At 41.6% G+C, this 27470-nt stretch overlaps 1 protein-coding gene across 3 annotated transcripts; it reads right to left on the bottom strand.

The window, feature by feature from the left end:
• Positions 1-51: 51 nt before the first annotated feature.
• sugt1 (SGT1 homolog, MIS12 kinetochore complex assembly cochaperone) lies at positions 52-25372 on the bottom strand. Of its 3 annotated transcripts, none has more exons than XM_085253735.1 (13): positions 25220-25372; positions 25072-25120; positions 24286-24376; positions 24017-24086; positions 22450-22520; positions 18591-18644; positions 15231-15259; positions 14973-14998; positions 14592-14688; positions 13068-13175; positions 3431-3521; positions 2417-2589; positions 52-798 (listed from the first exon to the last, which is right to left on the bottom strand). In XM_085253735.1, the coding sequence occupies exons 1-13, from the start codon at positions 25231-25233 to the stop codon at positions 697-699; spliced, it is 975 nt and encodes a 324-aa protein (XP_085109861.1). In that variant the 5' UTR covers positions 25234-25372; the 3' UTR covers positions 52-696. The 3 variants fall into 3 exon arrangements, with proteins under 3 accessions (XP_085109861.1, XP_085109862.1, XP_085109863.1); XM_085253736.1 differs by having other exon boundaries at positions 14973-14995; positions 25220-25371; XM_085253737.1 differs by having other exon boundaries at positions 25072-25117; positions 25220-25356.
• Between the last annotated feature and the right edge of the window lie 2098 nt (positions 25373-27470).

Genomic DNA, 27470 nt, shown 5'->3' with positions numbered 1-27470 from the left:
TGCTCGAAAACGGTTTCCGGGAGACAAGAAACCATAAAACACGGGGCAAAGTTTGTGAGCCAAATCTTTTATTTACACCGAAGCTTGAATCCCACAGAGAGAGAGAGACCGGTGGCGAGCCAGACATGTCGCACACTTTCCAGATAAGTTGTTTTGCAGAGGACTGCTGTTTTTACAGAGTGCAAAAAAGAGGAGGAAAACAAAAAAAGCATGATCTGTGAAACACAATCAGTTGGTTTAAAGGTAGTGTTCACAAATGTTTTAGCAACTTTTTTATACAAGTACTAATATTGCAAAGTCACAGAAGGCTCCCAAATATAAAGGCTGTGAGTGATTAGGAGGGGCGGGGGGAAGTTGAAGTGAAGCGCGTCAATTTTAAGCCCGATCTCAGTTCCCTTTTGAGTTCATTGGCCTTTAAAAGAAATCAGGTAATGTTGATCATTCCTTTCAACAGATCATCTTAATTAACCGAATATAGATTGCAGAGAAGAGGCCATATGTAGTTTGCTTGGGTGATGGTGGGAATGCTTGGCTCCCTGCACTTAGTGACAAACACGAAGAAGAGGCGAAGCAGTGGCCAGCCATGCAGGCTGCAGGGCGGCGACGACGAATCCCGCTGTAGCTCAGGTGGACAGATGTCAAGAAAGATGATGAACTGAGGTGGGGGAGGGGGAGTCATGGCGAAATAGGGGACGCTCAGAACTTCTTATACTCTGCATCATCGGGCGGTTTCACTTCCACTTTCTTGTTGGCTACATCTCCCCAGTTGGTGGTCAGGACCGTACCAGCTGACTCCATCTGCACAAAGAGGAGAAGTCACAGGTTTTCAGTAGCAGTTATGCAACACTTTCTCTCTGCTAGTGAGCCTCAAGTAAGTCCACCGCAGCACAGCTGAAGTACAAGGTGACTGGTAACCGTTTAACTTTTCATTGTCCTGATGTTTTGTAACAAGAACTCGTGTTTAAGATGTTTAAGCTAAATGCAGAAATGACAACTGATCACACCGAAGCACGGCTGGCTTCAGGCTGTATGCTGGAAATGACAGTAAATACTTTTTTCTCCAGCATCATGAGATCATATCGTTAATGAATGCCCATCCGTGCCTTCATCCATCAACATTTGGCTGCAATCATACACACTTCCTTCATTACACTTTAATACACGCTCATTAACGAGACAATCTGTTCCTGCTGCATCAATCAACCCAGTGTGTGTGTGTGTGTGTGTTCACTCAATATAATGAGAATTGTGTAAATAATTACTGATGGAGCTTTGCATTTTCATAGCACCGCTAAAGCTTTAACTAAAGAAAATGAGAGCATTTTTTTTTAAATCTGGAACTTATTCTGATAATTGTTGCGAGCTCCCCCAATTAGATGTTTGTGTAAGTCTGTGGGTTGCTGTCAATTAGGCATGCTAGAAAACTAACAGTCAACAACAAAAGTTTATTTGAAGGGCCAAAAGTCAAATTTATAATTGTCTTGGTCAGTTCCAATCAATGATTTTGCTTTTTTGGGGGGCCAAACATCTGACCTGCCAATTACAATTTTGGGCCATTGTCTTTCCAAAACCTAACAGAGCTGAGCGAGTCTATACACGGACTGGAGGAACCAATGAGGTAGATCACTGGCATTCTTTAAAAACAGAAACAATACCCCAGTAATGCAAATGATCGGTTGAGGATCTACAGCAACAACATTGAAATATTCAACCGATTTTTTTTTCTTCAAAAGACCTGATATGTTATTTGCTAATTGGCCAACTTTACATCTAGTCTGGGTTAGTTAAGCCGTCCCAGAGCTGTCAGCTAGCATAAACTCTTAATTTCCTTCAACTGCTTCCAGAGACCAGAGCTCTGTGTTGTTGTCGGTCAGTGGAAAGTGTTTAAAATAAGATTTTTTTTTAATTAAAAGAAAGAAAAGTGCAAAAAAAAAGAAATGTTTTTCTGTTCTCTTCATGACTTTAATTCTGATTCAAAATAATAAATTATCATTAAATTATACAAATAACAGCACACATTAAAACAGGTTTTTACCTGTATTAATGTGTGCAAACGTAACACATTAGACTGCAAAAGCCTGTAAATATGATGTCCTGTGGCAGCAGCTAACAGATTGGATCGATTTAGGTTAAAAGTGTAACTGATTTAAAAATGAAACAGGAAGGGCCAGACGTGGGCTGCTCAGGCTACAAAGATTGAACTTATTGACCTCTGTTATGCGTCTCAGAGTCCACTTCAAATAAAAGGTGGCCATCTAGGCAGACACCAATACACCGATTCTACGATGGAGGCGGTGAGGAAGGAAAATTAAACCTTTCCTTTTAGAACTGAGAAGAGATCGTTTTTGCGACCACGCACGTGTACGACTGTTTTCAGTGTGAAACACGCGTAACGCAAGTTAAACATAATACTCACAAAGGATTTGTTCATGGCTCGTTTGACCTCGTCTGAACCGTCCGAGTAGATCTGCTGGAAGAGCTTGTTGAGTGCCGCGTCTCCCTCCACCTGCTCATTTTTCTCCTCCTCGTTTATCTCCACCACCAACTTGTCCCACTTGCAGGTGTAGTGGGACGATGTGGGGTACTGGTCTGATGAAGAAAGAAATCTTTAAATTCCATCAGAGCCCAAAATAAAAAGAGCTCACTGCTTTTGTGAAAACACTTCAAATGTTCATTAACATTTTTAATTAAATACGCTGACTTTTATCATCCAATCACAGCGCACAGACTCAACTGTCAGCTCGTAACCAATTTCACTCTCCTTGCCACCGAATCGTCCGACTTAGATGGCGAAGAATCCCATTGTGATTGGATTTCTATATTTTTCTGGATGCAATACACCCACCATAATCCCAACAAGAGATGGCGGGATGGGGGGGAGAGCAGGAAATGTAATCCAGACGCAGATTTACATAAATACAGCAGCAAAATGCACAGCAGACAGATTCAGGCCAAGTGTGGACAAACTGAGATGCAGTGCCATAAAAATAAAATGTCAAATATGATGTTTAAATGAAACCGCAGTCCAATTTAAAAGCAAGCGCTAATAAACAAGATGTCCAAGAGAATGAGCTGGAGGGAAAAAAAACAACATAGTTTGGCTCCCCACTTAACTTTTACTCCCCCTTCAAACACACACTTACATAAGTAATTAATCCTGTCAGTAATAGGAATGTGTGGGTTAAAATACTGAGTCATATTCCGCTGTCATACCTTTCCCTCTCACTGCCCACTTTCGCCGTCAGACTAATGAAAGACTCTAAGCAGGGCTCGACTGCCCACTCTCATTTTAGTGCAAAACAGACAAACACAGGAGCTTATATTGATCTTTGCAGAGAGAGGGAGAAATAAGAAGGGAGAAAACACAGGAGAACAGTCTGGTGGTGGGAGGTGGGGTGGAAGAGGGCAAATGTCGAAGCTGCGGACTGACTTGGATTGAAGTGTTTGACGCTGGACTCGTGTCCTTCTCCCTCCAGCTTCTCCCATCTGACGGCTTCCGTCTTCTTCATCTTGATCTCCACCTGACGGAGGAGAAGAGGAGGAAGACACGAGAGGAGAAAAAGGGAGTTAACGATTCTTAAAAAGAAGCAAAAAGAAAGGAAAAAAAAACGTTGTCTTTGGTGCGTAGCACGAAAATAACTCTTCCACTAAAGTGGCAGCTTAAAAGTTCGGGACATCAGATCATTATTGAGGCCGGAGAGACCGGCTTGTTCAGCGCCGCCGTCAACTTTGTGTGTGTGTGTGAGCGGGAGAGAGAGACACATCAGGGATATGCGGGGACACAGCTCAATCTCAAACCTCACTGACAGACATACTGCACTAACGAGATGCCTGTCAGCCAGAGGGGCCAGTGTGAGAGACGGAGCGTGGGGGGGAGGAGGGCGGGAGATCCTAATTCCACACAGCAGCATCTGATCCGAATCATTACACCGGGAGAACATGGTAGAGGAAGAAAACAATGAGGGGAGAGAGGACATGGACACATGCTTTTAACACTGAGCCACACTGACAGGGCACATAGCAGCAAGACACGCGAGCAGCAGCTCCATGCGTCCCCCCGCCTCCCACAAACCTTCCACACACACACACAGAGTCCACTTTCACCCATTAATGGCGCGTGTGTTTGATATGTGTGCATGTGAAAGACAGAGCTGGTGATGTCGGCGCAATTAAGGAACATTTCTGCTCTGCTAGGCGATGTGATTATTCATTTATGAGGGTGCCAAGAGAGGAGGTTAGGGACGGGGAGGCAGGGAGGCTGACTGACACGGACTGAGGTGTGAGCGAGGGGAGCAGACTGAGGGAAATGAGACAGTATGACCGCTGCTAGCTTCTCCGCCGAGGTGATGAGCTAGTGCGAGTGGCTTTACACTGATAGATCGCTTTGGTGTGTGTCAGCGCTTTCTGCTCCACAAAGGGCCTCGTGCACACGGCGAGGCATCTGTGCAGTGTCCGAAATTAACTTTTGGGCTCAGCTGCAAAGGGCTGAACAGCTTAAAAAAAACAAACAAACCCCAAACACAAGGTGTCCCCTGAGAATACAGGTTACTGCTGGAATAATTCATTGCCGTTTTAAGCAGACCAGCCGGATTGTGCGAAAAGGGAGAATTCTTAATTTCTAGTACACCGTCTACTCACCCCCAGGTACTCGCACACACACAAAAGCTGGTATGCTTCAAAAGAAGTGCCTGTCAGAAAGTTTCTAAGAATTAAAAAGAGGTTCGCATCCCACAATTTCTTTTGGAAAAAAATGTCAATTTAATATTGACGCACGATTCAAGCGCCGATTCTGTTTTGTTACTTTCTTCACTTTTTGTCACTGCAAAGAATTGCAACAGTTTGAACATCTTCCAAGTGAAGTGAGGCAGCCTGAAAACGTGCATTGTTTTCAGCATATGCAAATTGCTCATTGTGTCTCGCCCCTCATCTCGCGCATGTTACGCAACCATCTGTGGAGCAGCTTAATCCTCGGGTTGGCATGTAACTCTTAATCAACTTATCAGTAGGAACATGAAGAGCTGTGCTGGGAGATATCTGATTCTCTCAAAAATCACAGCCGCTGTGACGCTGTGTGAAATAGAAAATAAAGACAGAATGAAGGCATTTGGTAATTATTTAAAAGCCCAAGTTTAATTAAAAACCGCACACAGAAAACATCTTAAAAGATCAAAAACGAGAAACTGTGTCATATTTTGAATTGTCTGCTGCCTTAATAATACATGTAAAATGTATTTTGTCATTGCATTGCTTAAATAAGCAAGACCTCCACAGAAAAGGACTTTCAACGTAGCTCCACACATGTTTGAGCCAACACGCAGTTTTGGCATTTTTACTTCTGTACACCAATCACAGACTTTCAGCTTTAACAAATAAAGGGACTGCCATCAATTTTCTGAGCATCCAAAAAGGTTTGCTTTTAGAAAGCATAGCTACAGTTATCCAGTGTGCATTTTTGTTTAAAAACTTCAATTTAGCGAGCTTCACTTCCAACACCGAGCGGAAACTTCACGCACTGTAAAAGCTGGATGATGTACTCATCAAATTAGCTTGTGTTTGCATTCTAGATCATTCTCGGATGGAGAACCGCGAACTTGCCCTCCACACTGCAAAACTAAAGCATGCTGAGTGCTACAGCTTTTCGTCTGCAAAAGGCTGCACACACACATGCACACTGAGACATCAGCTCCAGTTCACTGGAAATGCAGTAATTTAAGATCTACCAGTCATACATAATTTCCTCAAAAACACAAACATATGGCCAAAATGCAACGTAAAGAATTTTTAAATGATCCCGGAGATGTTTCTACGGTTATTTACTGAAGCTTGCCGATCAGTTAGGTTTTGCAAAAGCTCCCCACGGCATATTAAACACTTGTTTTTGACAGATCCACCTGCAGTCTGGGGCGTAGATGCCTTTTGAGCTCTGTTAGTGGTCTCGTGATGCTTTGAAGACTCGTGAGCACATCAGACCGTTAGTTCAAATCACCAATAACTGGTGTTCAGCCTGACACCGCTTTTGTAGCAGCACTAGTGACTCAAAACAACTTGTAGTCTATGGCTACGTTCACACTGCAGGTCTTAATGCTCAATTCCGATTTTTTGATCAAATCCGATTTTTTTGTCTGCTCGTTCACACTACAAATAAAATGCGACAGCAAACGCTCTCTAGTGTGAACGCTCAAAGCGGCCCGCATGCGCAAAAGAAGATGTCACACACAACGCGCTCTGTTTAGACCCAGAGCAACAGTATTGTTTGACTGATGGCCCTTAATATAAAGACTTCGGTCTTCACGTTTCCCAATTTTTGCTTTAAGTTATTTTGTTATTTACATAATAATGTAAATAACCTAATAATGATCCTTATTGCCGTTTAAGAGAGGAGCGGTGCTTCAAAGGATAGCTGTAGATTTCTGTCAGAATCTGCAGATTATACAGTACAAATAAAATGTTTACGTTGTCTTCCCAACAGTTTCACTGACATCCACACTGGATGGCCAGGAAGCGTTCGCGATGTCTTCTCTGGCGCTGATAATTGGCTTCAGTCTTGTGTCGGTGACGTAAAAGGCGGATTTAATGCGACTTGACCGTTCAAACAGCAGTCACTTTCTAAAACATCGGATATGTATCGGATTCAGTACCACATACGAAAGTGACCCAGATCGGATTTGAAAATATCGGATTTGCGCGTTCACACTGTCATAGCATGATCGGATATGGGTCGCATAGGGTCAAAAAATCGGATTTGATGCGCTTTCGCCTGCAGTGTGAACGTAGCCTAATTAAAGACGTCTTCATCTTTTTTTTTCTTTTTTCTTTTTTTTTAATCATGTGATGTTTTTTGTGCAATCCAATGAAGGAGCGTCAAAAATACAGTAATCAAATTCTATCTGTCATTAAATTAGAAACCTATAAAGTTCTAAGTTTCTAAGACAGTGAAAGCAAAGGATCAAAGGCTGAGAGAATTAAATGTATTAACTTGGAATTACCAGACATAATATTTTTGTAGCGATGTGCATCGAATTGACAGTGTGTGTTTCCGTGTGTGCTCCTAGGACATACAACATTAATCTGCTGCCACATCTGCGTTTCCTAGCTTTTAAGGGACATGGCAGGCCAGGCGCAGTGTGTGTGTTTCTCTGTGTGTGTTTCTGTGTGTATGACAGGCTTGTAAAGGGATGTGACAGCAGAGCCACAATCAGGGGCCACCACCCACAGGACCCCAGAGGCTGGACTATACAATCCTGTACTACACAGACGCACACATGCTATTTACAGAGGGGCACTGAGGTCCCATGTCGCTTGTCACATGTGTTTGTAGCCATCGTCGCTCCCCCCCCCCCTTCCTGCTAGGGGGCCGGCATCTTCTCCCTCTTTTTCCCCAGATGCCTGCGGATTTTGAAACAAGCTCGGCTAAAAAGGACACAAATGAAATACACATAAACGTTCTTCGACGTTGACAGGCGTGCAAATTAAAGAGGGGAGACGCCACTTTAGCCGTTCGCCCAAAAGAGATGAGTTTCGAGCTGAACGAAGGAGCGAGCGCTCATTCCGATACCGCTCGGCGTGTTTGCGTGCACGCCCACGTGTGCGCGTTAGCAGTCTGTTCTGATCAAACACACTGGTGTGTAATTGGCTCCCCGTTGTCGCGGTGACCCCTGCGGTTGGAATGTTTGCCGTGATGGAGGACAGGACGAGGTCGCACTGACGATAATGTGCTAGAGATGACACGCGCGCACACGTGCACACTTCAAATAGTTCCTTTAAATGGCACAAGTGTGTGGAAAGATTACTGTTCAGCCTCTGTCATTGTACCAGAGTGAGTGAGAGTGTGTGTGTGTGTGTGTGTGTGTGTACGCGTGCACACCCAGCTTAGCTTCCCCCTGCTAAGTTGTCTTTAAAGACAGCGGGGAGATGAAGCGTAAACACTGTGGAGCACAGAGTGCAGGGCAGCCTGTTACAGACAGTCAGACCGACCAACATTGGTTGTGAGTCAACAGCTCTGAGGGAAATGCAGTTCGTTTTTCTTCTTTTTTTAAACGCTCATTAGGGATGCATGCCAATCTGGAGAAACTTGATTTGCTGATGCCGTTGTTCATTTGAATGTTTTTATCCCCCCAGTGGCTTCCTGGCTTCAAAAGACGAAACGGCTCCAAAATATTTAAATGAGACATGCATCGAGAAAGCTGCTCAGTATTTCAGGGTTTTCTCACGCTGTCATGCGCATGGGCTCGCACACATCCAGTTTATAAAGAGTTAGGAGTTCGTATGCCATTTTAAACTTTTGAATCGCCAATGAGGGCTTATACTGTTGGAGTGATGTGTGCATGGGGAAGGGGGCCGTGTGTGCCCGAGGAGCCTGCTGGACCAGGGAACAGTTGGGTCTTTGTGGGACAGCAGGAAGGTTTGAGAACACCCTCTCTTGTTATCCTGAAGGGCGGTGTTTGTGTTTCTATCCACACACACACGCACACACACACACGCACGCACGCACGCGCGCGCACACACACACGCACGCACACGCACGCACGCACACGCACGCACACACACACACACACGGAGAGAACGACAGAAGGTGTGTTTGTCTGTGAGAGAGCCATAAAGAAATTAGCAAAAGAAAAAGGAGGTAAATGAGGATAAAGGGAAAAAAGGCCTGAAAATAAAAAAAAGACAGTAACAGTGGGTGGAGAGGGAGTCTAAGACCATCTTCAGCTGCGGTGTCTCTAAGACTGAGCCCTTGTTTAAGCTGCAACCCACGTGCACCTCTGGTATGCAGTGTCTGCTGTTGCCATGGAAAAGTGAGAAAGCGAGTAAGAGGAAATGTGGCTTTTTTTTTTGAAAGGGGGCAGTTTCTGTGCAGGTCAGCTTCTATTCGACACAGTGGAGCCAGTGGATATAATGCTCACAATACAGACATCACATATATATAGAGAGACATACAGGTTATGTGGTGCTCCATTTCTATGCTTTTTGCTTCTTTGACACCATACAGTATGTAATTCCAGCACCCACCGTCGTCTTCTGCCCTTTCAGTCCCCCTGTGGCCTTGCTGCAAAGTAAACTTAAATAACTCCCCTCATTGCTTTCAGATGCGCTCTGGCTCAGCTTGCTTAAAGATTTTTGTTTTGTTTATATAATACTATATCTTGTGAGACAAACCTTTTTTTGATTCGTTTTTGCTAGTGAGATATATATATTTATATATAAGTATTGATCTAACAGACAAAAACAGGCTTAATTCGATCAATCAACTGGGGGCTGAAGAAACGAGCTGTGTGCATCAAGTTGATCTGTTTAAAAGATTCACTTGAACACATTAGAAGACGCCGCCTCTGTATATGCTGGAGAACGTCTCCAAGCCTCCTCCACAAGATACCTGGATGCTCACAGCACTCTGGGTATACGCTGATCAGGCATAACATTATGACCACTGACAGCTCAAGTGAATAACACAGATTATCTCTTCATCGTGGCAGCTGTTAGTGATGGGCTATATTAGGGAGCAAGTGAACATTTAATAGCCAGAGTTGATGTGTTCGAAGCAGGAAAAATGGGTGAGGGTGAAGATTTGACAGAGTTTGAGACAAACTGATGCTGGTCAGACGCCTGGGTCAGAGCGTCTCTTGAACATTTCACACTTTCCGAACATTACCGATCTAATTCTGAGTTGCTCCTTTTCCAGTGATTTTGTTTGAGTTTGTTTGCTGGGTTTTATTTTTTGTTTTTCATTTGCTGGGCCTCTAAAATGGAAAATTTATAACTGTAGTTGTGTCACTTATACCAGAATTGCTTTGCAGCTTAGTCCTGTTCACAGAGAACAGGATTATACATCATGGGAGTGAGGTAGGTTCATCTCAATGGGTGACACCTTTTTACCAGGTAAAGTCAGACTTTTACCTTCTTGGGTGTATATCACAAACGTTCCAATCCTATACTTGGATCGGCTATCTGTCTGACGCTGGACCAAAAAGCAATATCAGATATTCTAAGAACAAGCTGATGTGTTCAGTGCGCCGGTTTTTAAACAGCTGAGCTAACACAGCATCGAGGAAGCTAACAGCACAGGGTTTGACAGTGTGGATGTATTTCGCGCCTGCAATGCAAACAGTTTCTTTGTTTTTCCTTTTCTCTTTGAACAGGACAAAAAAATGTGTGTTATTTTCTTCTTATTTATTTTTCATCTTGTTTATCGTCGATGTGTTTTCATCAACTTGATTAATATTTCATTTTACCTTTCTGTTGTGGGCTTCACTGCACGAGTGTATGTGAGAGCAGGAAAGTGAGGCCAACACACCCATAAATGACTCACTAAAAGTATAGACGCATCACCAAGGTCACAGACTTGATTTTCATTAGAGAAGGTCTTAAAAAGCAGGCTTTTTAAGTGCGCAAACTCCATTTAAGAAAAGGCTGTTAAATGACATCTTAACGCAGGTTTACACGTCTCTTAGTGTTCACTTTGTTCAGGTCATGCAATTTGCAACAGACATGTTTGCGTTCGAAATCCTCAAAGTTAGCTGACGTAGCTAAACATAGCACAGAGGCAAGACCAAGACCTGAGCAAAGCCCAGTAATTTGCATCAAACAAACAAGAGGCGGGGTTGTTGTGGAGTGTGTTCATCAAGCCTGAATGCAAACTTAATGATAATTGTATTTGGGGGAAGAAAAAAAAAATAAATCACAACACGCTTCATCAGTGCTGTTCTGTCTGCTGATAAGACATTTATATAACGCCGATGAGTAGACTCATCTTTAGTATTCTAATCATCTGCATAAATACCATTTTCATTCCACCGCTCTCTGCTTCTGTAGGTGGCTTCGGTACATTTTGTTCATCTCTTTTTCATTTCCCATAAAGGTCAGCTACCTGCAGATGGAATACTTCGGAAGATTATAATTTTATCAACTATAAGCGATAAACTTTTTCTCCATGTCGAGTCTAACTTTGGTAAGTAAACGATGAGAGTCATTTCAATATCAAGTATTTACCCACTTTTCAAATATGTAAGACTCACACGTTAAATCTAAAAGTCAGGAAAACTGATCAAAAAATGAGAAACTCAACTCTAACTGGCTGGGTAAAAAAAAAAACACTCAAACTGTTGAGGTTCAAGATTCAGGCCAGAAACTTGTATAGTTCTATAATTTCTTTAGTATAAATTACATTCTGAGGAGCTGATTTCTTTAAACAAAATAACTTGAAAAAGGCAGCATCTACAGATGCTTCTTAAACAAGAGTCAAGAGAAAGAGCAAAGCTTGATGGAGTTCTGTATTGACAAGACCGGGATGATCAATGCCCTAAAAAAAAAAAAAAAAAAAAAAAAAAAAAACCCAAATCCCCTCGTTAATGATGAAGAAAAAAAAAAAAAACAACCAACCAATCAAAACAAGTCACACAGAAGGCTGTCTTTTGATCTGCAGGCTAAAGCCTGACAGGGGTCTAAACCCTGAATCAGCACACACTCAGCCAGCACACTCATTAACCCACATCTTCTATAATATACACTAATTAGTCTATAGTAAAAAGTGCCCTTCCTACTCATTAGGTCCATAATCACCTTAAAAAGGGTTGAGGAACTCCGCGCGTACAGCCGTGTGTGTGTAGGAGTGAGGATTTGTGCATATGTGTGAATCTCCTTTTAGCTGCACAGATGAACCGCAGGAGCCGCACTGTATACAGCCAGAGTGGATTTTCTCATTTCTGCTCCAGCTGCAGTGAGCTTTACCAGCATTAAGGAATTATAGGTAGCGACAGTCTACTTTATACTGCTTTAAATCACTGGAGAGATTAAGATGTTGATCTCAGAGTGGTAACCAAAGTAATGATCGGTCACAATTTCACTAAGCTGCTTAAACTCGCATTAGCACGCTTTTCCACGTTGCCTTTTTACTGCCATCTGACACCCGCTTCATTATCTTTTCTTTTTAATAAAGAAAAGTCTGAATCCACAGAAACCAACACGCCATCCGATGCATCTGCACTTCAGAGCAATAACAACATTTCTACAGCGTGCAGCATTACTACGTCCTATTCCCTTTACAGCGGCATAAAACGCGTCCCCCGACATGTTTGATAGTCTGCTGCTTTATTGTTGAGAGGAACTATTGGCGTGGCAGGGATAAACACAGTGCTCCCAATGATTCAGAGTAAAATTCAATGACTTTTCGTTGACTTTCAAAAACTCAGTGGAAGTGTTTCTATGACCTAAAAATGTTGTTTCTTCCTCGTTTGTTTGTGTTTTTGCTACTAAAAAAAATTTGTAAAGTGGCACACAGACTTATTTTCTGCCAAAGTCGAGTCTGCTGTGTACAGAAAGCATCTCAAAGTATTTCCTGGATTCTCCGTGGCTTGAATACACCTTTTTAAAAATTCAAAAAGATTCCAGAAATGACCTGGCAATGATAAACTGTATTCTGGCAAGCACATCATCACCCCGTATGAGGCCATTTATCATCTCAGCTGTTTGAGTGTTGGTCAGCCGGGGTCACTGTGACCCCAGACTGGACAAAAAGCAAGCAGAATACACACGTCTCAATATTTTCAAAGTACATTTTACAGAACAATGGACCCTTAACACAACTGCAGGTCTGATACGTGTGGTGTGGTTCTGCTTCATGAATCGGTCTTGATTAAAAAAAGAGAACATTTAAAAAGTCTTTTAAACCTGTCAAAACACTAAAATCATTCTCAATGTAACTATGCACAGCTGCTACTGTTAAAAACAATGGTGGGAATTTTAAGTGTTTCCCCCACAAAGATGATATTTGACCCTTGACGACTGTTCTCGAACCCTTAATGACGGGTTTTGCCACCTCATTAAATTTCAACAAAGACATGGTTTGTTGACCATTGGGTTTTCCCAAGGGTAGCCCTAGTTAGAGATCACCCTCACCAAATTCTGATCACACGCAATCAATGTATGTTCTGAAGTCAGGCTTGAAATGTGACACAAACCACTCAGGGGGTAAATCTGTTTGTATTTTCCAAACTAAGTAGGTGTCCAAGGGGGAAACAGTTAAAGATTTTTTTACAGCACATTAACTCCGCTAGCTAAAGTTAAAGTGATACCTTAGTGGTGAGGATCTTGAAGCTGCTCTGTTGGGGGACAACAGGGTGTAGAAGGTGGAGGTTGAGGTTGTAGTTATCCCCTGATGGCAGCTGTATTGTGGCAGACATCTGAAGGCATCACACACAAAAGATATAAGTTATTTCCCTTTATATACTGGCATTAGCTTTGGTAGTATACAATTTGTGAAATATACACATATGACATGGTTTTAAAGGTAGGACCATGTCCACGAAGTATGAATAATAAATAAATATGGAACCATCTGCAAGTTGGAATTGTTGCATCAGTATACAGATTTTATGGCACAGCGATCCTTAGAAAAAAGAGATAAGGGGGGGGTCGAAGGTGTCAGAGTGTCCATGAGAATGATCATCTGATGTGGCTGGTGTGACGGCCAGTAGTATCCTCAACCTGTCCCCCTCAGCCACACAGTGACGAGGGGGCATCAGACAGCTCCTAACGGCCTGTCACTCACTCGGGCAGGGTAGGTGGGCGGCTTGTTGTTTTAGAGGGACAGGGCTTCAGCTACGGCCCAAACCCTCACACTTCTAACATGCTCATCACTTGGCAAATGTGACACTCATGCAGTCTTGTACTTCATTCCTTTCGAATCAACAGCACACTGCCCCAGCAGTGTATTCAACTGTAATCTGCAACCTAACGCTTCACTAAAAGTGGACTTTTCTGATTTTGGACCCATAATGAATGAGGAAAAAAGAAAAAAAAATAGTTCACTGAGGATAAAAGCTTCGAAAGTTAGCTTAAGTTGCTTTTGGGCAATTCCACAAAACTATCAAAGCCTTAATATTCATTTCAAGTTGAATTCCTGCGCTGTCTGTAGGTATACAGCTTCTGCAAACGCAGTCACCAGGGAAAATAAATGGAACCGCCGCCTTTCATCTTTAATTTCTTTTGTATACTGACCTAGTAAAAAATATATGAACTTATCTGTAGTTTGCACCATGGAAGGAGCTTAACAAGTGACTGTGTGATTCGAAGCGAGTGAACAATTTCTTTTGAAATGGGGTAAATTCAGTTTGTTATTCTATTAGGAAAGACAAAGCTGTTCCCTGGGGTGCCCCACAGTTACCCCTCGGAGAGAGGGAAAGAAGGCAAAAGGCAGAAAGTAAAAGAGTAAGAAAGAGTAAGAAAGGGAGGTTGTCCCTAGAGGGTTCTGCAGCTGATCCTAGATCAGTTATGCCTTCCATCTATAGACAATTAGGAGGTTGGAGAAGCTGGGGAGGGTAAATTGTTCTTAGATCTGTACTTTGGGGGCAATGTTAACAAGGCACCACTGGAGGCATAGTTGGGTCCATGGGGAGTGAGTGTGTGTGTGTGTGTGTGTGTGTGTGTGTGTGTGTGTGTGTGTGTGTGTGAGTGTGTGAGAGAGAGAGAGAGAGAGAGAGAGAGAGAGAGACCCATCTAATGGGCCCCCCTGAGGAAACACCCAAGAGCTAACCCATCTCTGCTCCACACACAGAGCAAACAGAGACTCAACACAGCATTCAAGTGTGTGTTTATACCTCCTTTTCCATGAAGCTGACATGCACGCCATCCTTGGGTACATTTTTCACCATCACTGTGACAATGACTTGCGATTCTGTTTGGTACCAGTCGTGCCTGAAAGACAAACGATTAAAACACAAGAATTAACGGCACAGGAAGACTTATTTGAATTTGACCCCTTAATCCACTTATCGCGACAAAAATGGAGATTTCATGCATAATAATAATAATTTTAAAAAGCAGCCATCTTCATTAACATATATTTTCTGTGTACATGGGATTTACATTTTTATAAAGAAAGGGGCTGCTTTGAAGCACTGAGGCTCGGTTGAATATTAACTCTGTATAATAAATAAACAGCAATACCAGATAGGGCGTATTTACATTTGTGCACTTACTTCACAGGTGGAGCCGCTGGTGTCTGCTGGGTCATTCAGCCCACGAGACGAGATGACAATTAGAGAGGAGGACGTGGTGGGAAAGCAAATGGATGAGACAGAAAAGCACAGGAACGAGGAGGGGGGGTGAAAAAAAGCCATAACAACAACAACAAAAGAAGCTTAGTATGGCTTCCTTGTTTGAAGCCAAAGCGTGGACAAAGCCGTGCTGATGCTGAGAGCAACAATGCCCCCAGGTGGCCTCAAAGAGAAACTCACCGTGTTGACGTTGTTGTTTTGTGTCTTATCTGTAGAGGGGAAAAAGGAAAAAAGGTGGGCTTTCAGCTCGAAACATTTAATACACCCATAACTGGCTTCACTGATCTCTGTTAAAACATGACTATTAGATTACTGGATAAGAGCAGAGGTTCCAGCGCCAATTTTAAATGTATCTATAGGTGAATAACGGACAATAGGCACAACACAACATAAACAGACACACACATACACTCTCTGAGCCTCTCCACCAGTTTGTTTACTGGTCTAGCCACGCCCATTAAAAGCCCTGTGAGCCAGAGCGAGCCCAAACACCGTTTACCAGCATGCTGTCATACATTATTCACAGACTTCATTACATAGATAGATGAGATGATAGGAGGCGTGTTAATGTTGTCTTAATGAGGTCGAGCTTGAAGTGACAAGGAAGGGGGGGCTGCTTGTGTGCGACTGTGTGTTCTGATGCATGCGGGGTTCCACATGTGATGGAATAACCAGGTGCTGTGTGTGTGTGTGTTTGCTCGCAGTAAACACAGTCACCAGGAAAAAAAAAAGAAGAAAAAAAAGAGGCTGTTCCCGGTGTGAGCAGTAAGAGTGTGTGTGTATGCTGTCTGCAAGCCGGCTTATCAAAGAGGCTGGGTCTCATCGGGGGCTTTCAAACATCAGTAACGTTAACTCTGATGAATCACGCACTCCTGGGAGTACGTATGCACGCGGGTGTGAAGCGTGTTTGTCAAAACTCATGCTCTTGTTTACTTGAGATGATCCAGAGGGCCCAGGCATCAGCAGCAAACAGAAACACACCACGCAGACATGGCATGCATCTTTTATTGGACTAAGCAGCTCAGCCTCCACCACTGTGAGCGCATACTGTAGATCCGTGGACGTGTGCGTGCTCATTTGTTTGATCAGATGGGCTGATCTGCTCCCTGACTGTGCCATTTAGCTGCGCGTTTGATGGCAGGCAGTAAATAGGATATACTGCACAAGTTAAAGTTTGCAAGTCTGAAGCTTGTTTGAACTAAAAGTACCCCAGGCAATTTTGTTTACTTACATTTAGGGTGTTACAACACAGATTCCTCCCCCCCCCACCCCCACAACTTCAGATGCATTATTACTGGTCAAAGTTCCATAAAACTACAGTGTTGTGCAAAAGTCTTGAGCCCCCTATAATTTCTTTATATTTTGCTACAAATAGGTCCAGTCGTTCACTGAAACATGGAAACCTTCACTGAAAAAGGCAGCTTTATTCTTCAGCACAGCCTGAACTCGTTTTTTGTCATTTCTGTAAGTCAGTAATGTTGAGGTTTGGGCTCTGGGGAGGCCAATCCATGACTGACAGTGTTCCACTGTGTGTTTTTCTATCCAGCCATGCTTTTACTGCATTGACAGTGTGTCCTGCTATACAATGAAGCTGTTGTCAATCAAATGCTTTCCAGATGTTACTGCATGGGGGCTCGACATCAAATAGTAATTTTCTGTGTTCATAATTATATGAATATTAAGCAGATTTCCAGATATTCAACATGACTCCAGTTCTGCAGCACTGACTGCTGTACATACTGACAATGATTTGAATCATTTGATTCAAAAAAATTTGAAAAATTTGATTTGATTTCCACATCTCTCAGGTCCTGTGTCAGGTCTTTTCCTATTTCTTTGGAACAGCACATTTTGATACTTTTTATCTTATCTGTTTTTAATCAAACACACAAAACACACTGTGCACACGATGACAAGTTTTCTGACAACAGCTCTTCAGGATTCACCTTGTTAGTGTGAAAATGCCAGACTGTGTTATCATTGGCATTTTCTGAAGATTCAACTAAAGAAATGGAAATAAAATGTGTTTTTGTTACAGAGTCCTAATGGCAAAGTGCGTACAGACTAGGGCTGCCACAAATGATTATTTTGATAGTCGACTAGTCACCGATTATTTTTGAGATTAGTCGACTAATCAGATCATCATCCATTGGACGTAAAACGTACAGCTTATTGCACCAGCAGCATCTGCTCTTATAGAACTATCATTAGCTTACAGCTTTAAGTGTTTAAGGTATGTGCTAACTAAAAATAAAGTTTCGGTGAAGTTTAATAAGTTAGGGAGAGTTTAATAAACTCCTTGCAATCTAAAATATAACGGGACACCGGAGTATATTCTCGAGCATCTCACTCACACTTCTGATAATCAGCTGTCTGTTTGACTTTTATTCAGCTGTGTAAAAACTATAACTTTAATCTCAGCCAAACCGATTTACTCAGGAACAAATAAAATACTAAAAAAAAAAAGCCAACAATAACATTTTTAAGTTATCTAAGTGACTTATATATATTTAACCTGAGAAGCGAAAGATGGCGGTGGGTTTGAAAACGATTTTCTGAGAGTCCGGTGTTCTCACGGCTCTAGTGAGCTTTGCCCCTGGCTAGCTATCGAGCTAGTGGGTAACAGACGTCTCTGAAAACGTCGGAGCGCTTTTGAAAATATGTGGTGTCCTGATAAACTGAGCAGATATTTGAGGTTTACACAGCTACATTCTCGCCTGAAAATATGTTAAACGTTTATTTTGTGACCCAGAAAGAAGAATAAGAGTAATATTAAAACTAACTAGCTGCCGCCATTGTTGGAAACTGAGCTGGGCTGCGCTATGAATTCTGGGACACAGCTTCTTCTTCTTCGGGGTTTAATGGCAGCTGGCATCCTTGTACATGCAGTGCTGCCATCTTCTGTTTCAGTCCGTTATTACACTCTTAAATCCTGCTACTTATTCTTGTGTCTTTTGTGATCTTACAAAGCTTCAAACGACGCGTCGACTATTAAATCAGTCGTCGACGATTTTGATAGTCGACGTAATCGTGACTAGTCGACTAATCATGGCAGCCCTACTACAGACAATTAAAAATACTTGCAGTGACCAGTGCTATCCCTCAGCCTCTTAAGACGATGCACCTATAATATCAATTTGAAAATCCTATATTGCCTCGTTCTCGAGTTATTGTCTTCACAATCTTGGGTGCTCATGCCACCCGCCCACCGGGGTGACGACAAACCCCATCAGCCTTTTTTGGCTGTGGGGTTAAAATTGCTCTTTGCCAAGTTGTCTGTTATGTGTAGATATGTCACTGCTTCATCCCTTGATTTAGATGCATTTTGCATGTGTAAAAGATTCACTGGTCAAGTGTTAGCTTGAAAGAATAAAACCTGATTCTTCTGAAAATTGTTAGGTACAAGGAGTGGACTGAAAATGAGTGAAAAAGTAGCCAATGTCCAAAGAGAAACTTTGAAAGACTTTCAGAAAGCCTGATGAGCCATTGCAAACAATGGCTGGATTAAGACTTTTGCACAGTACAGAGAGAGCTACTTACTTTCCATCATCTCCTCACACCGCTTGATCCAGACCTCAAAGGTTTTGTCAGAATCTGCAAAAAAAGAATAAACACTCTTACATGTTTAACACTAAGTAAACACTGCAACACAAAAAGTCATTACGAAAACACATAACTGCATCATAACTGCATCAGTAGCTGGTTAAGCCGTCTCATCACCGTCTTATCACCAACGGTGATGAGACGGCTTACAGGGAGGAGGTCAGCGCCCTGACCCACTGGTGTCAAGACAACCATCTCACCCTCAACGTCGCAAAGACAAAGGAGTTGATAGTGGACTTCCGGAGGTGCAGAGAAGTACACACCCCCATCACCATCAACGGCGCTGCTGTGGAGAGAGTGAGCAGCTTCCGGTTCCTTGGAGTACATCTGGCTGAGGATCTTACGTGGTCAGTACACACAAATAAAACAGTGAAGAAGGCGCAGCAGCGCCTCTTCTTTCTCAGGAGACTGAAAAGATTCGGCATGAGCCCCCGCATCCTCAGGACCTTCTATCACTGTGCCATTGAGAGCATCCTCACTGGATGCATCACCACCTGGTATGGCAACAGCACCGCCTACAACTGCAAAGCTCTCCAGCGTGTAGTGCGGTGCTCTGAACGGATAATTGGAGGTGAGCTTCCCTCCCTCCAAGACATCTACAGGAAGCGCTGCCTGAGGAAAGCGGGGAGGATCATCAAGGACTCCAGTCACCCCAGCCATAAACTGTTCAGACTGCTTCCATCAGGAAGGAGGTTCTGCAGCATCCGGTCCCGTACCAGCAGACTGAGAGACAGCTTTTTCCATCAGGCCATCAGACTGCTGAACACGTCATAGACACCTCAGCTTCACTACTGGAACTTCAACATTATGCACTTCACACTGTATATAAATGCCACTTGTTTTGCACATATTCAACTCTGTATATTTTATATATTTTATTATTATTATTATTTATTTATTTATTTTTTTTACTATTTAATTTGTAAAAATGTGTATACACACACACACACACACACACACACACACACACACACACACACACACACACACACACACACACACACACACACACACGTAGGAAAATATTTAGTATACACATCCAGAAATGCATACACTATTATATATTGTACATATATTTATTAGTTTCAGGTTGGCCATTCTTGTATTTTGCTCGTTTGTGTTGTTGTGTTTGCACATCTCTGTTGCTTGTGGGGCTCGCACACAAGAATTTCACTCGCATGTGCTGTGCCAGTGTGCCTGCACATGTGATGTGACAATAAAAGTGATTTGATTTGATTTGATTTGAAAAGTCATTACGAAAACACATAACTGCATCAGTAGCTGGTTACTCAAGTCTCAAGTGCTTTAAAGAGGACATGAAACACAACACATAGAAAGGCTAATTTATATCACAGTCCTCATTCATAAAGTGCTTTACAAAACTGAACATTACAGCTAACAGGTGGACTTTCCCGATCACTTTTGTGCTATCCGCCCTTGGTGCTGTATGTAATCCCTTAAAATGATTTTTATTGTTAGTGTCCTTATTTTCCTCTGAGCCATCAATTCCGTCACCTGTTAGTTAACATAAACTAAGTCTATTAGCCGCACCAAACCAACCACGTGACGTAACGTTTCGTACTGACTGAGGATGGCGCTACACGTGTTCTCAAAACTTTAACTTTAAGCACTTATTTCTTAAATCCAGCTTCACAGACAGAGTTACATCTATGTCAGTTTTTGAGAGCAGGGCTCCGTGAGTTAAATTAGCCTTTATGTGTGTAGCATTTCATGTCCCCTTGAAGTAAAGGCCAGTCAAGGTTGAAGGTATTCGTTTCAAGGCATTTCATCTAAATCAGGAAATCACTCATAATCTGACCTGGTAAGCAGATGTCCAAAAACACTGTACATGCCCGAAGAAGGTAGTTGGAAAATAAAGTTCTTGCATCACAGCAATGTTTGTTTGTTTTTTGTTTGTTTTTAACTGTGCATTATTTTAAGTCTTTCTTCATCTCCCACTGATTTACTTCTAAAAACAAATTCACTAACTGCTCCTTGAAGACACTCGGGCAACTTGCCAAACTGCCACTAAAGCCCTAATCAGTCAATGCTCCATAATTTCACCTGTGAGAAGCACAATGACAGCTTGTACTGCAAGGAAATATTTGTGTACAATGTGCTTATCAAACACTGAAGCCTAACTAACATTAATGCTTTAGTATCACTTTATTCACACTATGCAGGCCAGCTATACTTAACTGACTGTATGCTGGAGAAGTTTAATTATTCTGGAACATTCCTTCCCATGTAAAGACTTTACTTGCGTGGGGTGACCAGCTAAATCAATAGTGGCCGACTGGCGACTGAGTTTAGCATAATTTTATTTATTTATTTTTTTCATATGAAGTCCAACTGAAGGCACCGAGTTCATTCATAAAATGAGAGACAGCTAAATATATAGTCCTGTTATACATTTGTCACCAAGTACTGGGAAAATACTTGTAAAATAATGTGCAGCCGATCCAATTCCCAAAATGTTCAAGCACTCTTTTGGAACAGTGTTAGTGGGATTATTGCAATACTGGAATTTGGAAAAAAAAAAATACACCACAACTCTGAGGACATGTTAGATTTAGATTTAAAAAAGACAAACCTGAGACAGTGAAGTACACTTGCTTTAAGACTTCTAAAGGAGGATCCAAACAGGAAATGTTTGGCCTGTGAAGTATGCCTTGTAGCTGACGTTTGGTCACTAGCAGTCATTCCAGGTACTGGTCGTCAAGGTAACCCCTAAATTTATTACTAATCTGTCATATGTCCATCAACGGGATCCTTTGTTATTCGATCTGTTGCCTTAAAGTTGAGAATAGTTTAACACAGGACAAGCCACCTCATGTTGCCAGCAGTTATTTCACCAGCCATGGCTTTAAGTTACTGGATGTCACTGACACTGACTGTCTGTGGTCTGTGTAGTCACCTCCTGTATGTACACCGCTTTAAGATGGTGTATTGGTCTAGAAGCCCCTGAGACTGAAAAAAGAAAAAAAGAAGGAAAAAAAAAAGCCCAGTACTGTGTGTTAAGGACAACCGTCAGACGCCATTCACAGCACTAATACGTAGCACTAATACAGTTCTCATGGTGGGTTTTCATTTGATTTACTGCGTTGGGCAAGCACAGGTGATACCACTGTAATGCCTGTTAATGCTAATGGTTTCCAACTATTCCACTGCTCTCCATGTGGTAACGACATGCAAAGATTTGGAGCAATGCATCTGCAAATATGTTGAACTACCCAAGCACCAACTACACACATGTGAAGAACACGCAGGCTTTTCTAATGTAAAAACTGAATGGAGAGCGGGGAGTTTGACCACATCAGTGAATTACAGTCTACATCCAAGTCTACTCAGACTTGACCATTTGAATACAGAATGTCATCACTTTGTTATTTTATCTGTATGAAACTGTCACAGTTTCATAACTGTCTGTCACAAACCGCAAAATAATGCTGCTGTTATGGTAAGATTACAGTAACATTGACCTCAGATGACCAAAACCGATGCAGTTCATCCATAAGACCAAGTGAACATCTGTGCCAAATACGAGAGAAAAAAAAAAAGGTTTGTTCTCCAGAATGTGACGCATGGATGTAAGATGTCCAAAAACATAATGCCTTTGGCTAAGGTGGTCGTCACTGTGTAAGTCATAAAAAAAAAAAGCCCTAAAGATAAGGCCCAAAATTTAGCCATGAAAACAATGAGGAGAGCAAAGTGGACAGGACACTGCTGCGAACAGTAGTTGGTACACAGTGGAATTAAGGAACCTGCACTTGAGGCCAAAATGAGCTGCACTCACCGTCCAGTTGGTGTCCCTGAGTGAAGGCTGCATGCGCTGACTCATAGTTGTTCAGGTGATATTCGGCTATTCTGCAGTTGGGCGAGAAAAACATGCCACATGAACTTAGATCAGACAATCTTGGAAAAATAAACGCAGCTTTATCTGACAAACAACATCTGTATGATTTACCGTGTTAAAGCAAAATGTTTTGGTAGTTTTTGTGGATTAACTTCTGAGGAAGCGCAGAAATCAGACTTTTTACTAGTATAACTTTAAAAGTTTCCGACAATTCTTACATTGCAAGGCGTAAAACGTTAAGTTTTACATAATGCAACCACACCAAACTTATATTGTGACCACGTAATAAGAACAATAAAGAAAAAAAAAATAAAACATAGTTACAAATTGCTTTACAAAACATGATAAATATATAGAAACAAAGAGGCAACAAATTAAAACAAGGCATAAAATCTGAACATGCTGTGTGAATAACAGGTTAATAAACACAACAAAAAGAAATAATAAAGGGGCAGTAAAAATAGATTTTCTATGAAAACACTCAAACACCTATGTAATGAGGGTATTGTGGGAACCGTTAGAATTGTCTGACCCGACAAACGCAGCCAGTCGCTCAATTAATACCAACCAACTAAATCGACAGTGCGGGTAGGATGAGCCCATGCATGGTTTTAAAGTAACAACAAATACAACTTTAATAAAAGCTTCAAATCAGCTCAACTTTAAATCACTTTGTCTTGTCTCTGTGAATTTGTTTTGAATGAGATGAAGGCGGGTGACTGAATTTTGTCTGAGACCTGAGTAGAGTGGATTACAATAGTTCAAACATGATGAGACGAAGGCCAAGATGACTCCTCCAAGGCCCGCTTGACATGAAGAATGTGAAAAAGCACGACAGTACGACCTTGGTGACTTGTGTGTCAAAACAAAGCTTTAACTGAAGTTTGTTTGATGGACGAGGACAGGTTTTCAAAATTTTCCTTTATGTTAGAGGTCAGGTTTGGGGTGTGGGGGGAGCACTGAACAAAAGGCCTTCAGAATTGAAATCACTGAGCTGAAAGACATTTTGTGACAACCGTCAGATAACATCAGAAACATGAGCCATACACAGCATGTTTCATCCCATCTTGTCAATAAAGCTGGCTGTGCGTTTGTGTCAGAAGGGATAATTTTTTAATCAATTAAACTATATGTTTTAATTATTATTTTTGTTAATTTACCTTTTTTTTTTTTTTTTTTTTTTAAAGTGGTGAGATGAACATATCAAACGGTGAATGAAGTGCAGTCTAAACTGAGCTAAACATCTGCATGCCAGGGTGGACCCCTGTGGGTTAGGTTGGTTATTCTGAATAGGCCATGGATGTGAGGAAGGCCCACAGTGTTTTTTAAGCTTTTCTTGTAGTGTAAAGTATATTTGTACATTGCTTTTAAAACTAACCACACCTGCGAGCACTATTTGGGGATTGTCCTCACTTGCCATTTTGCCCCTTTTAGAAAATTTGACCCTATGGGTGGTCAGTCAGGTTAGAAAACTGCTATGTAAAGGCGTGCATTTCACAGTCCATACCCTGTGCGCATGAAAGCAAGGGAGAGGCTGGGTTTTAGCTGTTGTGCTTTCTTGGCGTCATCAGCAGCACCTGTGGACACAAAACAAAAATAAAAAAATTACTATGTTTCTTTATGCAGTGCATATGTCCAGGCTAAGTCACATGCAATGTAAAACCTCAAAAGCTAAACAACAGGTATTTGTAATGCTCACATAATGTTCATGCACTTCATAATACATCAAAAATGCTATTAGTGTGGTCTGTTTCCACATGTGCTGTGCAGACTTACAGCTGTAGTTCTTGAGCAGTATGTGGGCATAGGCACGCTGACCAAACCACTCAGCGTTGTCTGAGTCTCCTTGTAAGGCCTCGTTAAGCTCCTGAAAATAATAACGAGGTTGCTATTATTGTATAAAGGGCTTAAAATCGTGTTTTCAGCTTCAAGAATTGTGGAAAGAAAAAAACTTCTAGAAAAATGCTTAAATCGAAAGTAGCGCTGTTATGCATCTGCAACTTTCACTTTCGCAGTCGGATATCTTTACAGAACAAGCAGTTCTCCGTAAATCTATTCGAATCTGTGTTATTCCTGCAAACTGTAATGATTTTCATAATACTGCCCCGGTTAGTCACATAAATAACCGCAGATTCACCAGAGGCTTTTAAAACAGCAGAAATAAACTTCACTGGTTTAGTCTGTTCACAGTTGACACAACTTCATGTCAGGATGACAGGGCTAGTATCCAGCAAGCAGACTATTTCGAGCTAACGTTATGTAGTAATACCTCCTCACGCATGAGACATATTTAATTCTTAATGGTATTAAAGAAACAGGTGACCGTTTGATATGATAACGAAGCGATTCTGGGATTACTTTTATTCATAACTAAATAGGGCTAGCAAACACGTTGGCTAACTTCGCTAGCTTGTTGGTAATATCAGAAACACAAACACCACGGGTATTGCTCAATTTCCTTTCTAGAGTAAGTCCACTGAATTTAACGTTAAATGGACATCCTGCAAGAGCCACCGTGCATCGCGCAAACTTGTTTGTGGCTAACTGAGACTAGTGTTTTACCTGCAGAGCTTTCTGTGGATCTTCGTCAATGAAGCTATCGGGGAAGCTGCTAAAAGCAACAAAAAAGCAAGTTAGCGTTAAATAACCGAAAGAAAAGAAATGTCTGCTGCTATAAGAACAGTTCATTGATAGATTTCGATGAACTTACCGTTCGGTTGCCATCTGCTTCTGTGGATGTGCACTGTTTCTGGAGTGACAGGAAAGTTCTAGATGTGGAGACTACGAGAAACGTGATAGCGGTAACAGTTACAGCTCAAACACAGCAGAGAGCCTGTCAACATCCGGCTGCGCACAGCTCATACTGCCTCTACTCCCCCTAAAGGCCCGGAGGAGTTATTGCAAAATAGCGATAACTTCTTTTTGTTTGTTTTTTTGTTTTTTTAAGGAGACGATTTTCTGGACAGCGAATTAGGCCGCAGATCTGTCAAAGAATAGAAACGTTTAAATTGAAACTGGGTACGGTCAGCCACCAACAAATTTATAATACCATTAATGAAAATAAAAATGGGGTTAATATAATATAAACACAAAAGACTAAGACTTTCTCAGACTGTCAGGACACATAAATGATACAATATATCAAAGAATTACGGAGACATGGCTAAACTCAGTCAGACTTCAGTCAGACTTCCTGTGAGAGCTGTGGTACAATGAACCTATTATGTGAGCACAAAAATGTCCAGTGATTCATTGGGAGGATGAAATGCTCCAACATCAGCTGGATCTGTAATCAGACAGAGAACAACGGAAATAAGACAGAGAATCGGCTGTGGGTTGTAATGTTGACAAATTTGTGTTGCACGTCTCTTTAAGGAAATAATGCAAGACTGTAAAAGACATCCATTCTAGGTAGTCGTGTGCATTATTAACGTTCACATCTGGAAAACAAGGGGTAAAGTAGCTATTTGATCAAACGATAACTACCAGTTACACTGCATGTGTTTAAAAATATTGTTGCTGATCTCAGGAGGAGGAAAACATTTGGACTGAAGAATACTCCTCTTCCCTGGGACATTTTAAGTATTTAGTGTTATCTATCCTTGTACATGCTTTATGTATGTGTAACATGTAACATCCTGTTGCGTATGTCCACAAAGACCAGCAGGTCAACTGATCACAGCCGGTACACTAAGAAAATCTGCTGGAGCTCACAGAAGAAATTATTGTGAGTTCTCATTCTTTTCCCCACACTAAACCTCTACAGTGGATTTTGGGGTTTCCCCATGTGCAGAATCCACTTTAACCCTCTCGAGGCAGGCAGTGCCAATTTGAAACAGTTAAAAACTAACAACCTGATTACCCCACATACACATTTTATGAGTTTTTTTTACTCAGAAGTACCACTGCAGGACTTGGTTGTGCATTAGCAACAAAAAGTTTAATTTGAGCCTGAGAGGGTTAACCCCTGACTGTACACATTTTCTTGTTTAGAGGAAAAGTCACCCTCTACACTGCAGGCAACACAAAATAAACTTCTTCTTTTTCTATGTTCATGTTCTGCATACTTGATTCAAGTTGAATACATTCATTAGAAATAAAATTTAGACCAGGAATTATATAATAAAGACTGCATTGCCATGTACTACTGTCACTTTATTATATTACTATAGCTCAGTTAGCTTTGCACAAAAATATCTGGTTTAGAAATGTCCTCCAAAGAGCTACTTTACTTTGAGTACATTTCAGAGCCTGTACTTTTCACTTCTACTTGAGTAAAGAAGTCAAATCAGTACTTTAACTTTTACCAGAGCACTTTTTAACAGAGGTATCTGCACTTCTGCCACCTCAGATTAGCACCATTGGTATGTTAAAAAGACTGGTGGTCGCCATTTGCTACCCCTAAGCCACCTACAATCTCCTCAATGGTATCAATTTGAAAAGCCTATGTGACATTTTTCTTCAGTTACTTTATTCACAAGATTTTCACAGAGCTTGACCTCTGACAAGGTAACAGAGATGCAAACTATGGTATCAGTTGGAAAAACCTACATCAGCTTGTTCAGTGTTAATGTGTTAAGCCAAAAAACAACTTCGCCAAATCAGAAATAGAATTAACACCTTTCTGACAACAGCAAAAAAAAAAGAAAAACAAACTGATCGTGTCAGAATTCTGTAGAAGTAGTTCTGGCAGATCTGTATCATTGCATTAGGCCTTTACTAATAAAGCAGCTGTCGAACGCACTGCTCAAATGTGACATATACACTCATCATGTCTACTGATGCTCCGAGTCTTTCAAAGGAACAATGATGGATTTCACACAATGACAAATGTAAATTTATTTCATATAATAGACGATTAGCTTTAACATCACTGGACTGCATGAAAGCAAACACAATACAGCATAAAAAAAAACAAGCTCCATGGAGGGAGCTTGTAGCAGAGCTCACTCTGCTACAAG

The sequence above is a fragment of the Mchenga conophoros genome, linkage group LG18, assembly GCF_057382185.1.
Source record: "Mchenga conophoros isolate Kocher_MC1m ecotype Shallow Benthic linkage group LG18, M_conophoros_male_GT1.1, whole genome shotgun sequence".
Classification (NCBI taxonomy): domain Eukaryota; kingdom Metazoa; phylum Chordata; class Actinopteri; order Cichliformes; family Cichlidae; genus Mchenga; species Mchenga conophoros.
The sequence above is the reverse complement of the archived record's forward strand: the minus strand, read 5'-3'. Positions and strand labels throughout refer to the sequence as shown.